Genomic DNA, 14,369 nt, shown 5'->3' on the forward strand with positions numbered 1-14,369 from the left:
TGTTGCAGGGTATTGGTGGGTGTTGCAGGGTATTGGTGGGTGTTGCAGGGTATTGGTGGGTGTTGCAGGGTATTGGCGGGTGTTGCAGGGTATTGGCGAGGGTTGCAGGGTATTGCAGGGTGTTGCAGAGCGTTGCAGGGTATTGGCGGGTGTTGCAGAGCGTTGCAGGGTGTTGCAGGGTGTTGCAGGGTGTTGCAGAGTGTTGCAGGGTGTTGCAGAGTGTTGCAGGGTGTTGCAGAGCATTGCAGAGCGTTGCAGGGTATTGGCGGGTGTTGCAGAGCATTGCAGAGTGTTGCAGGGTATTGGCGGGTGTTGCAGGGTGTTGCAGGGCATTGGCGGGTGTTGCAGAGCGTTGCAGGGTATTGGTGGGTGTTGCAGAGCATTGCAGAGCGTTGCAGGGTATTGGCGGGTGTTGCAGAGCATTGCAGAGCATTGCATGGTATTGGCGGGTGTTGCAGGGTATTGCAGAGTATTGCAGAGTGTTGCAGGGTATTGCAGAGTATTGCAGAGTAATGGCAGGGAATTGAGGGGTTAATTTTCGGTGAGCAGCGATGTGGGCACTGCAGATGCAGCCGATCTCTTCCCCCTCTGCTGTACCGATCGGTACAGAGAGGGGGAGGGAGGAACCGGCGTCATAACATGACGCTGGTTTGTTTACAAGTGATCACTCCGTCATTTGACGTCATGTGACGTGTCATGTGATGGAATGATCACGTGGTAAACGGCCGCGATGAGCGGCTGTTTACCGTGATCCGGCGGTCACGGATGCTCTAGAGTGCGTGCCCCAGGGGGCGCGCGAGAGCGGAATTCTGGGAGGATGTCATATGACGGCCTCCCAGAGTTAAACAACCGCCCTGTAGCCGTCATTCGGCTATGGGCCGGTTGTTAAGTAGTTAAACAAGTGTGCTTCAGAGACTAAGAGAGAACAATCTCTATTGTAAACTGGAGAAGGGTGAGTTCCTTTGTGAACAGGTTAAATTCCCGGGCTATTTCATTTCCACTGCTGTTTTTTTCGATGGATCCAGAGAAACTTTCAGCTGTCCTACAGTTGCCCCGACGCGTGGGTTTACATCCTCTGCAGCGTTTCCTGGGCTTTGCCAACTATTATAGGAAGTTTATTCGTAACTTCCTGTCTCTGGTCAAGCCCCTGACCGATATGACCAGAAAGGACGGTAACCCACAGAGTTGGTCTCCAGAGTCCATTAAGGCCTTTGAGAGTCTCAAGGCTGCCTTTGTTTCTGCTCCTGCACATCCTGATTCTACGTTACCTTTTATCCTTGAGGTTGATGCTTCTGAGACTGGTGTTGGTGCCCTTCTGTCTCAGCGTCCTACCTCACAAGGAGTGCTATGCATCCTTGTGGCTACTTTTTACAATAAATTGTCACCTGTGGAGTACAATTACGAGATTGGTGACAGAGAGCTGTTGGCGATCATTTTAGCTCTAAAAGAATGGAGAATTCTCCAAAGGTACCACTGTGCCTCTCTCCCAGAAGGACGCAATGGTCTCTTTTCTTGTCAAGTTTCAATTACATTGTCTCATTCTTACCTGGTACTAAAAATTTTTACAATAAATTGTCACCTGTGGAGTACAATTACAAGATTGGTGACAGAGAGCTGTTAGCGATCATTTTAGCCCTGAAAGAATGGAGAAATCTCCAAAGGTACCACTGTGCCTCTCTCCCAGAAGGGCGCAATGGTCTCTTTTCTTGTCAAGTTTCAATTGCATTGTCTCATTCTTACCTGGTACTAAAAATGTAAAGGCTGACGCTTTGTCACGACAATTTTCCTCCATTTCCAAGATTGTCAGTTTTGGTTCCTGTGATCCCTCCTAATCATATTCTGGCTATGGTTCGCACCAGTCTCACTTCTCCTTTGGGTGACAAAATTCTTTCTGCCAAGTTCCATGCTTCTCCTGAGAAACCTTGTGACCACTGCTTTGTCCCAGAGAATCTTCGTACTGCTGTGCTCCAGACATACCATTGTCCCAAGGCTGCTGGCCACCCTGGGAAGAATCAACTCTTTTAGGTCATTTCCCAACAATTCTGGTGGCCTAGTCTACGTGCTGATATAACCGCCTTCATAGCTGCCTGTCCTGTGTGTGCTCAGAGTAAGACTCCACAACATCTTCCAGTGGGCCTCCTACAACCCATACCCAATGGAGAGAGGCCCTGGACCCACCTGTCTATGGATTTAATTGTGGAGTTACCCAACTCCCAGGGCAACAAAGTTATCCTTTGTATTCCACTTAAGAAGTTGCCCACTTCTAAGGAACTGGCTTCCATTTTTGCTTGGGAGATCTTTCGCTTACATTGGGCTACCCAAGGTGATTGTCTCGGACAGGGTTAGCCAGTTTGTGTCCCGATTCTGATGAGCCTTTTGTGCACAGTTGGTAATTCAGCTTGCTTTTTTCTCTTTCACCTGCAGTCTAATGGGGCCGCAGAACAAACTGATCAGTCCTTGGCGCAACTCCTACGTTTGCTATATTTCTGACCATCATAATAACTGGTCAAACCTATTACCGTGGGCAGAGTTTGCTCACAATAGTGTCTTGAATTCTGCTTCCCGACTGTCCCCATTTTATGGCTGTTGATGATATCTTGCTCGTCAGCTCTGCCTACTTAAGCTGTCCAGCTTAAAGGATCTCTGCCTTCCACTTGGTCAACATCACAGAAACTATCTCCTGCGATCCTGGTCAATATTTGCTTTGCTGACATCCCTTCTGGCTCCAGATCCTGCTTGCTATTCCACTACATTGATCCCTGACTTCTGGCTTGGCTGATTATCTGTTCCAGTTACTGAACTTTGGCTATTTTTTTAACTACGTTTGTTCTTTTTACTTTTATTATTAAACAAGTGTGATTTAACTGTACTTCTGTCTCGGCCTGATTTCATGGTTTCTGACATTATCATGCTGATAACAGAGGAACACTGCAGGAGAAACCCATGGGACTTAGAGCTTTGAAGAGAGATATAAAAAGCACTCCAGATATATTTGCCCAGCTCATATTTCATAAATCGGGTTTAAAGGTAAATTTAATAACTTACAATATTGCTTATATTTTTGTTAACATTTAACGAACCTCCGAATCTTAGTGCCCGTTCACACTACCGCGACTTGGATGCGACTTGTCAGACCGCAAGTGGCCCCAAGTCGCTTGACATTAGAAATGACATTAAAGTGAATGAGAGCCGTCTTAATGAACGCTACTCAAGTCGGAGCGACTTCACAAAAGGTTCCTGTACTACTTCAAGGCGACTTATAGGCGACTTGTACCCATAGATTTCCATAGAAGTCGGATCATCGTGTATAAGCAAGCGACTTAACAGGAAGAAGAACACAATTTTGGCAGCCCTCCCCCTTCCCACACACAGATCAATTCCTGGCTAACCTTATCTCTAGGGAAGTGTGAAGGGAAGTGTGAAGTAGGTAGGTGTGAAGTAGGTGTCAGTGAAAGTGAGAAGTGAGATAAAGCCTGTGTGTGTGTGCATCATGTCATCCAGAGGAGTCACCTGCCACGTCACCTGCCACGTCACTTGCCACAAGTTGTGGATTATCCATCTGCCACGTCACCTGCCACGTCACTTGCTACAAGTTGTGGATTGTCCACTTGCCACCTGCCACTAGTTGTGGATTGTCCACTTGCCACCTGCCATGTCACTTGCCACTAGTTGTGGATTGTCCACTTGCAATTGTTTAAAATATTTATGTAATGGTTTTTCATAATTTGCCATCATTACCGAACACCGAAACCGAACCCGAACATACAGTCAATTGTTAAGGTTCGGGACCCAAAAACCCAAAAGTTTGTTACGAACCCGAACTTTACAGTTCAGGTTCACTCAACACTAGTTCTAGAACAACTGGAGGACCAGAATACGGTGAACCTTTGTGCATTCTTTCACTGATGTTAACTGCTAGTGTTAATAAATGTAGATAATGAATGATCAATATCCGTAAAAATAGTGATTGCTTTTATTATCACAGTCTAGGAAAAATTTAACCAAAATATGATTTTTATTGCATGAAGGACAGATTACATAGCATGAAAACATAACCTTAATAACGTCAGGCTTTATAGAACTTTAAAGAAAAAGAAACATTAGCAATTTTTAGATGTAAAGAAGTGAGCAATGCAGTTAGGAAATGGCATCCAATTGCCATTCTAATTCACCTTTTCTCGAACAGTGGCACCATTCAAGGATCCCCTTGCAGCAGTGAGGTGTGCACTTTCCAAGTCATGCATAAGGGAATCCTCAAAACGGTACCCATCATGTAGCCGGACAAGGGTTTGCGTGACTGTTTTAACCGCTACCTATGCAAAACTAATGAGGCCAAGAGTGGGTCTGGAGGCAAACGAGTGGTACCCTATGTGCATGCAGCTGAACTGGAGTTTCTGCGGCCTTTCCTGGATCTGAGAGAGTAAGATAACATCATTCATATTTGTAAAGTGATACTATACAATTCTACAAAGAAGGGGGTGCCTAACTGTCCTAACATTGATTGTGTTCTCCTATATTTATTGCAGAACACAATCCAGTTGGGAAGTTGGTGATGAAGGGCAGGATGCATCACAGGAGGCAGCATCACAAGAAGTATGAGGCTCGCTGTCCTTGGATCATCCTTTTCTGCTGGAAGAACAGCAAGAAGAAGAACAAGACAGCAACCAGGGAGAGGCTTCCAATATTCAGCAGCCGGCTGAGCCTATCCAACTCAGAAGTCAAAGAAGGAGTAGACCACCAAGGGGAAGTAACACCCAAAACATTGACAGATTTGCCGAACTGGTCGATCGGATGAATCAGAAATTAGATGAACTACATTCCGAAGACCATGGGTTTGGACTCATGGTCACCGGAATACTTCAAAGCATTTCGCAGGAGCGGAAACATGAAGTCAAAAAGGCAGTGAGGGATCTCATTAAAGCTAGTATCAGGAATGATCCAATTCCATCCTCTTCCATGTTTGGACCACCACCACCATCCGGTCCCTACTACAACTACCCAAACCCTCCACCACCCAGAACCCACCCCTACTATCCCCCTCGCTTCCGTCCCTACTCTGATGAGTATGGAAATGCCCTGAATCCTGCCCATCCACCAATACCCTATCCGTCTCCATTTCCAATCCCATCAGCAACTACCGCACCAGGGAACCAACCATACAGTCCTCATTTCTCTAATGTACCACCAACACAGTCCCCAAGGCCTTCCACCAGCTCTACATATCACTGTATGAGCCAGTATACCAAAATTTGTAAGAATAAAAAAAAATAAAAAATCTGTTTTGTAGATATATTGCTATATCCTGTTAAAAATAATTAAAGTTTTTTCAAAAATTAATGGATGTTTGTGTGCTAAATTTTGAAATATTTCTTCAACGGTTTGTTTATTTGGAAGAATCCTACGTACCTAGGTGGATGCAACATCGCAGCAATGATACATCTGTCCACTGCGGTTTCTTCACACAGAACTCAGTCAACATACATAGTCTATGTCTCTGTTCTCTCCTCTCCCCAAGATGAGAGCTGCTGTCTGTCAGTCAGCTGCTCTGCTCCCCCACGCTCAATGTGGAGGGGCAGATAGCAGCTTGCTGAGAGGCTGCCACTGTCATCAGTCCAGCCAGTTGCTGGCAAATGAGCTTTGGAAGTTAGGATGATGCGCTGCCTCAACTAATCTTTGTGACGTCTGCACAAAGTGGACTTCTGCTCACTCTGCAATGAAAAGGGGGCACAGGAGTGCAAAATAATTGCACTCATGTGACCCGTAGGAGAAGCCAAGACAAATGAGCTCAGGCTGGACTTTACTAGAATGTTGCAAATATAACTGTAATGTGATAATAGTAATGTGCATCAAAAATATAGATAATTTACCTTAGCGTAATAATCAGTCTTTCAGTAGGTGAGATGCTCCTCCTATATGAGGTGTTCTGTCGCTCGACAAAGTAAGACAAAGTAGACAAAGTAAACAATCAAAACTGTAAAATGAATAAAAAATTTAATTTACTATATTCTACATAAGAAATATCTGCCATTTGTAGCTACACTATTACCGCTGTAATAATGCAAATATGATGCCTCTAATTGAAGGATTTCTGTTGGGGTGATGCATGCAAACTTGCCGATCACCCCACACTAAACTGTTGATGTTTAGCATAGGTAGATGACAAACAATTCTGCCAAATAGCAATCTTCGCCATTTTATTCTCTAGGTTAAATGCTACAAAATATATATATAAAAAAAAATTGGGACAAATAGTCTAGTTGATATGTGTAGCTCCACATATAGCATATGTACTTGCCTTGCAATCGACATCCTGGTATAGTTGTGAAACTTGTCCTCAAAAACACGCAAATTTTCATAGGTGGCCCAAAATTGTCCTCTGTTATCTCTATTAGCAATAATTGGATGGATCCAGTAGCAGCATCTTCTTCTCATCCTCATCCTTCGCTTCCTCTCTTCCTCCTCTTCCATTAATACTGCCACACCAGCTGTTACTACAGCTGTCATTAAATAATGCACAGGTAACATTGTGGTGACAGGACACAGACACACAACAGGGAAGCAGGAAGAGAACAGGAACAACAATGATGTCACAAGAGCTGATTGGCCATAGGCAAAGTCACCTGTGCTTGAGGCGACTTGTCGCCTTGTAAGTCGCGTTAATAAGTCACGCGCAAGTCGTGTCACGGTAGTGTGAACGGGCACTTACTCTAAAACTTAACGCTTACATTCTCTAATATGTTTGCTGCTATAAGGTTAGGTAAATATTTAAAGGAACAAGCCATGAACAACCCATAGCCTTCTATTTTTTGTCAGTTTTGATATTTAAACCACTTTTAGTTTTTTATGCATGTGGGAGGAAATGTAGGAACGTATTAGTCTTTTATGTACAGTATCCATTTTTATTCCGTGAAAATAAAAAATAAAAAGAAGCAAATGTTAAAGGTAAGATCATTTTTTTTTTTCTGTCAAAAATAAAATGGAAAAAAGGAACTGAAAGTTAGAAAATGTAAAAGTGAACCTGTAATGGTTTTAAATCTTTTAAATGCTTCAACAAATCATGCTGTGCCTGCTGTATTCTGATTTCCTTTTATTCAGGTATTGATATGTTAGACTGGTCGTAATATAGAATAATGTATAGAAATGAAAGGTGAAGTTACCAATTTTGTAATAATGAAATAATAATTAATAAAAAGAGATATGTGCCTGCTGTATCATGTACTTGTTTGAAAAGGTATCCTATTCTCTTTGTATTGCTTCCTTTATGTGAAATCCCTGGTGTTCTTGCCAGTCCCTCCTGCTTTCCTATTAAAAACTTTTTTACACAAATCTGTCCATTTGTTTTATTGGTTATCTGAGGGCAGATTTGGGCTGTTTATGGCCACCCTGTTGTTTCTTTATTCAGACTCTTAGTGAATTGTGTTTTAGATGTGGTGTTTCTTTGATTTGTTGTTCATTATTTTTATTTTTTGGCAGGCAGCTGTAATGGACCTTGTGGACAGTGATAAAGAGAGAGGCCTAAAAGTACCAGTGTGGGATGAGTACAAGAGACTGCTGTGCAAAGCTGGATGTGAGGTAAGGTACCCACTGTAACCAAATGTTTTGTCACCCTTAAGTAAAGATAACTTTGTTGGTACATGCTTCTTGAGATTGGAGCTGCCTGGATCTTTAATCCTCATTTTTCAGTACATGAATAATGTTCCCTTTTAACAAATCAAAGTACCATTAGTTGACTTCTGTATTCCTTACAAAAATTATTTTCAAATTCAGCTGGTTACCTTGACTTGTACTTCTACTGAACCTGATGTGACTACACAGTGTTACCATCTCATTCCCTTATCTCTGAGAGTTTATGCACTACATCTTGTTAGATAATTTGGTATCTAGCTTTGTTTACTCATCTGCCACCAATGTGGCAAAACCTATGACTGTACATGCCACAAATATATCCCAACTGCCTCTGGGGGATCTTGGGCAAAGACTGGGAAAAGTTTTGACTCTACACCTAAGGAGAACCTATGTCAGCGACAGCACAGAAACCTATTTCCTCAAGTTGTCTTCCAGGGAAATATTTGAGAGATAAGGCTCCTGCAAACAGGAAACACATTTGTCCACCATTATAAAATGTTCACTCCTACCTGCATGCCTCAGTTCTGGTGTTTCCTCCGGACCAACAGGAGCTACAAGTAGTTTGTTATTTTCTTCTAGGCTCTCTGCTAGTTGCAAGGGCCTCCCTGTCCGACTGCCTCTACAAGCCTCTAGGGAGGTTAGGCAGCTTCAGGGTAGGGGCAATTGGAGGCCCTGCATGGGGTTTCTCCATCCTTTTTGCCTGAGGTTTCACTCCCACTGGGGGTTAAGCAACCATCTCCCCATCTACAAGCATCGGCCCAACAGCTCCCTGAGTTTCTCTCCCTCATTGCTGCAGGACCAGGAGGCAGAAGAGAATCTACTCTCCTTTTTCCCCCAGGCACTGGCTCCCAGCTGCTGTGTTCAGTCTATAGCACAGGGTTGACCAAGATAGCAGTGTCTTACTCCTGGGTCACGGTGACATCACTTCCAGACGCACTTCTGACTGGCGCCATCTTGGTGGACGTATGAACAGATGTGTGCATCCTGATTGGTTGCAGTGGGTAACATCGCTTCTGCTTTTGGCAAAGGTTTTTGAAACCGGGAACATGCATCTTTACATTTTTTTGGAGCCAGACACCACCTGCAGCAGGGGGGACAGAGCACACTATCAGAAGGTATGTGTCCACCCATACTAGTGACGGGGCAATTGGGGGTGGGGCTGGAGCAGTGGCAAAAAAGCTTTATGGAGCATGTGTTGGATGTTCACTTGAAGCTGACCATGTCTGATGCTGCACCATCCTGCCCTGCAGATCCTGCAAGCCAGGCAGCTCCAAGGGTAAGCCAGAGCATGCTGAGGCCACCTCTGTTCTTACCAAACCACTATGCAAATTATGCTATTTAATGGTAGCAGCGATGATGTATCATATTGTTTTTTAAAGGGTTAAGACCAGCAGCTTACATTCCCTCCCTAAGCATTTGCTTCTTGTGAGGGCAAAATGACAGCCAGCTCGGCCAAAAATCTTTGCCAAAAGATTTCTAAAAGGATTAGGCTGGGTTCACACTGATACTACACGACAGTCATGTGACTGTCATCCTACTTTGCTCTGCAACATCAGTCCTACATCCATCCGAATTGAATAAACAGGATACTACTACTACTACTTTGATCCAACTTTGTGATAGTCTGACTTGTCCTTTGACCAATCAAAACAATCCCAGTGTGACATAAATTCCCTTTACTGCTGCTGCAATCACCATGTCGGATGTTACAAGTCGGATGGTTAGGACAAGGCTCCTACTTTAATCCAACTTCAATGATAGTCAATGGGCTCAAATAGGACCAAAGTTGAACCAAAGTAGAGCAGGGAGCATTTTCGGACCGACTTGTGTCAAACCAGTTAAGACAGCTCTCATAGGAAACCATTGATTTAAACACGTCATGCGACATATGCTTCCAAAGTTGGAGCGTATGTCATACCAGTGTGAATCCAGCCTTAGTCTCCCCTGTAAAAGATGTTAGACACCTTTCTTTCCCTTCAGTCTGGGGCTCGATTTTGTGCTTGATTTTGATATGGATCCGGCAACATATAATTGACTGGCTCTTGGACTAGTACTCTATGCAAGTGCTGCATAGACAAACTTGTGCTTAATGACTGTTCATTATCACAGACAGGTGCTGTGCTTCTGATTTTCTCTGGCTACATTTCCAGGTGCAGGGTGTCAGCAGCTTTAATTTACTACCAGGTCTGGAACTAGTTAAGACCTCGAACTAAGAGGCTTTAGTTGCTTCTCACTTGAGTGAGATATTCAGGTTTACTTTTCTCTGTATGGGAAACTCCTACTTGTTTCCATTCCAACCAAACATTTTGGTTATGGTCAGGTCTAGGAGTGGAAGCTGTATCTATTCTGGGTTACCAGTGTCCACTATACACACCAGTTGGTGTGCTCAACCTTCCGCTTCTTTTACCTGAAACTCCCCAGGTACTTTTACTTGATAGATATATAATGCATTTATTTTACACAGAGCGAGTTATGTCTAGGTCCAGTGACTCTGCTAACTGTCTGCTTGATGGCATAACCATCAAATGCATATGTATTGCGGATAAGACGGTATCTCTTAGAGGAATACATCATGACTCTGACCTCATTGTTCTCCAGTATGCTAGGATTCTGTTTCTGTGTTTTATCTATCATGAACATACACATTAGGGATGAGCCGAACACCCCCTGGTTCGGTTCGCACCAGAACCTTCGAATGGACCGCAAATTTGTGCGAACTTTAGAACCCCATTGAAGTCTATGGGACTCGAACGTTCGAAATAAAAAGTGCTAATTTTAATGGCTAATATGCAAGATGTTGTCCTAAAAAGGGTTTGGGGACCTGGCTCCTGCCCCAGGGGACATGGGTGAATTCCTAAAATGTTTTTAAAAACAGGCATTTTTTCGGGAGCACTGATTTTAATGACTATTAAAGTGAAAAAAAAGTGAAATATTCCTTTAAATATTGTGCCTGGGGGGTGTCTATAGTATGCCTGTGAAGTGCCATGTGTTACCTGTGTTTAGAACAGTCCCTGCACAAAATGACATCTAACGGAAAAAAAGTTATTTAAAACTGCTTGCGGTTTTAACCACTTCCCGACCAGCGCACGACGATGTACGTCGACAGAATGGCACGGGCAGGCATATTGGCGTACAGGTACGTCCAATATTCAATGCCGCCCTGCCATCGGGAGCGCGCCGCCGGCGGCGCGGTCCCGCGCTAGCCGGGACCCCCGTGAGTCCGGTTGCGGGACCCGCGGACTCGATCGCCGCGGGCATCCCCGCGATCGTCTCACGGAGCGGCCGAATGGAGGAAATGCTGTGTATACAACATTTCTACATTCTGCCTAGCAACTAGTGACGCTGATCTCTGCTCCATGTGATTGGAGCAGAGATCAGTGTTCACTAAATGAAAGCCCACCCCCCCCACAGTTAGTAACACACCCCTAGGAACACTTAACCCCTACACTGCCACCCACTGGTTAACCCTTTCACTGCCAGTGTCATTTACACAGGAATCACTGCATTTATATAGCAGTGATTACTGTATAAATGACTGGTCCCAAAAATGTGTCAAAAATGTCCGATGGGTCCCCCACAATGTCGCAGTCACAATAAAAATCGCTGATCGCCGCCATTACTAGTAAAAAAAAAAAATAATAAAAAATTATTAATAAAAATGCTATAAAACTATCCCTATTTTGTAAACGCTATAACTTTTGCACAAACCAATCAATAATCGCTTATTGCGATTTTTTTTTACCAAAAATATGTAGAAGAATACGTATCGGCCTAAACTGAGGGAAAAAAATGTTTTTTTTAGATATTTTTGGGGGATATTTATTATAACAAAAAGTAAAAAATAATGTGTTTTTTTCAAAATTGTCGCTCTATTTTTAGTTATAGCGCAAAAATTAAAAACCGCAGGGGTGATCAAATACCACCAAAAGAAAGCTCTATTTGTGGGAAAAAAAGGACATCAATTTTGTTTGGGAGCCACGTCGCACGACCGCGCAATTGTCAGTTAAAGCGACGCAGTGCCGAATCGCAAAAAGGGGTCTGGTCTTTGACCAGCAAATTGGTCCGGTCTGCAAGTGGTTAATGTGATATCTGGTTCCGGCAATATGGATGAAAACCATTGAGAAAAATATTTTAGTCACAATAATGATATATAATATATATAATAATGATAATTTCGTCACATTATAGTAAAATAATATTTTAAACACTGTAACCCATGATAGTAACATTCAGCACTCCACCCAACATGTATCATGTGTTACAGTGTTTAACATATTATTATTTTACTATAATGTGACTAAATTATCATGTTTTATCTACTCTGTACAATATTTATTGATTCTATGCCTGTATCATTTATTGCATTGTGCTCTCATGTGGTACCAGCAAATAAACATACTACTTTAATTACATTTGATGACTTATTCTGCCCAGTGATGTGTTCCATATAACGTCCCAATTGCCCCAATTGTCCCCAATTTTTCCCCTTTATTTTTCATATAAATAGAGATGGAGACCTGTGTACTGGATGGTCATGTTCTCATATAAAGTCCCAACATTTCTTTCTTCTTTTTTTAATTGCATACTGTGCAAGCTCTGGCCAGTGATCCATCCTCAAGACCCAGTAAGCCAGAGGATTTTTGGTGGGAAAGGTGTCCAAGTCTGACCTTGCCCCTAGGTATTCCTGCACCATGTAAATCAGACGCTGGCGATGCTTGCTGGAACCGATCATACCTAAGGGCTGCGGACTAAAAAATTGTCTGAACGCATCGGTCAGACGGCCACCTTCTCCACCGTTCCTTCTGACCGATGCAACACGTTGTCCAGGACCAGGAGTTTGTAACCTCCCAGTCTCTGGGAACGCATTGCACAGACCTTTCTGCACGGCCTCCCGGAGATGTCTCATCCTTTGCTCCCTCTGCGACGGCAAGATAAGCTCCGCAACCTTACCCTTGTACCGTGGATCAAGGAGAGTGGCCAGCCAGTAATGGTCCCTCTCCTTGATCTGAAGAATACGAGGATCCTTCCGCAGGCTTTGCAGGATCAGGGAGGCCATGCAGCGTAGGTTAGCTGAGACATTCGGTCCGGAGTCCTCTGGGTCATTAAGGACAACGTGATCTGCAGCTACCTCCTCCCAGCCACGTACAAGTCCATGGGTTTCTTGGGACTGTAAATCATCCCTACAAGACTGCTGCTGCTGATGCTGAGTGCCAGCCTCCACCTCCATGCTGACACAATCATCCTCCTCCTCATCCTCTTCCTGTGTGATGGGTGGGATAGTAGGAACACTGTCTGGATAAAGGGGGCCTTGAGAGGCAAGGAAATCCTCCTCTTCCTGCCTCTGTTCTGCCTCAAGTGCCCTGTCTATTATTCCACACAGCATGTGCTCCAACAGGTGGACAAGAGGTACAGTGTCACTAATGCATGCACTGTCACTGCTCACCATCCTTGTGGCCGCCTCAAACGGTGACAGGACAGTGCATGCATCCCTGGTCATGCCCCACTGGCGTGATGAGAAAAAAATCGAGCTCCCCTGACCCTGTCCTGGTGCCGTAGTCGCACAGGTACTCATTGATGGCCCTCTGCTGCGTGTGCAGCCGCTGCAGCATGGCCAACGTTGAGTTCCACCTGGTGGGCATGTCACATATAAGGCGGTTCTTGGGCAGGTTCAACTCCTTTTGGAGCTCAGCCAGCCTAGCACAGGCATTAAATGATAGGCGGAAATGCACACAGACTTTCCTAGCTCGCTTCAGGACATCCTGTAAGCCGGGGTACCTGCACAAGAACTGCTGCACCACCAGGTTAATGACTTGAGCTACACAGGGAACATGGGTCAGTTGTCCTGTCGGAGGGCGGAGAGGAGGTTGGTGCCATTGTCGCAAACCACCAATCCTGGCTTAAGCTGGTGTGGCACCAACCACCTCTCAGCCTGCCCCTGCAGAGCTGACAAAATATCTGCCCCAGTGTGGCTCCTGTCCCCCAAACAAACCAGCGCAAGCACGGCATGGCATCGTTTTGCCTGCGTACTTGTGTAGCCCCTTGAACGCCTATGGAGCACCGCTGGTTCCGAGGACAGAGCACTGGAAGAGGCCATGGAGGAAGAAGAATAGGAGGGGGTGGAGGAGAGAGGTGTGTCACAACCAGTAGTAGCATTTTGGAGGCGTGGTGGCGGAACAACCTCCAACACTACTGCACCTTGTCCTGCATCCTTCCCAGCTGCCAGAAGAGTGACCCAATGGGCCGTGAAAGACAGGTAACGTCCCTGTCCATGCCTGCTGGACCATGAGTCAGCGGTAATATGCACTTTACCACTGACCACCCTGTCCAGCGAGGCAAGGACATTGCCTTCCACATGCCGGTAGAGAGCCAGAATCGCCTTCCGTGAGAAAAAGTGGCGTTTGGGGACCTGCCACTGAGGAACCACACATTGCACAAACTCACGGAAGGGGGCTGAGTCTACCAACTGCAAAGGCAGCAGTTGAAGGGCTAGCAATTTAGCCAAGCTAGCATTCAACCGCTGGGCATGTGGATGGCTGGGAGTGAACTTCTTTCTATGATCCAGCAGCTGCTATAATCGGACGTGGGTGTACTGCTAGCAGAGTGCCTACAAGCACTTGGCTGTGACACACCTAATTCTACACCTTCATTCCTCTCAGCGCCGGTTTCAGAGAGGACTGAAGATCTAGTGGGGTTGGAGATCCCAGCTGATGAGGAGCAAGGAGAGGTCCGCTTTGTTCTTTGGT

General features: G+C 44.8%; 1 protein-coding gene across 4 annotated transcripts in view; it reads left to right on the forward strand.

Annotated features, from left to right (window-relative positions):
• FUOM (fucose mutarotase) overlaps positions 1 to 14,369 on the forward strand; it is a 98,998-nt gene that overhangs the window by 39,406 nt on the left and 45,223 nt on the right. For all 4 annotated transcript variants that reach the window (XM_077454852.1, XM_077454851.1, XM_077454848.1 and 1 more), the window contains one exon: positions 7,474 to 7,572. In XM_077454852.1, coding sequence (XP_077310978.1) covers positions 7,474 to 7,572 — 99 coding nt within the window. The remainder of the gene's footprint in view (positions 1 to 7,473; positions 7,573 to 14,369) is intronic.

This window comes from Lithobates pipiens, unplaced genomic scaffold (assembly GCF_037356315.1).
Source record: "Lithobates pipiens isolate NorthernLeopardFrog02 unplaced genomic scaffold, aLitPip1_a1.2 Scaffold_25, whole genome shotgun sequence".
NCBI classification, from domain to species: Eukaryota; Metazoa; Chordata; class Amphibia; order Anura; family Ranidae; genus Lithobates; species Lithobates pipiens.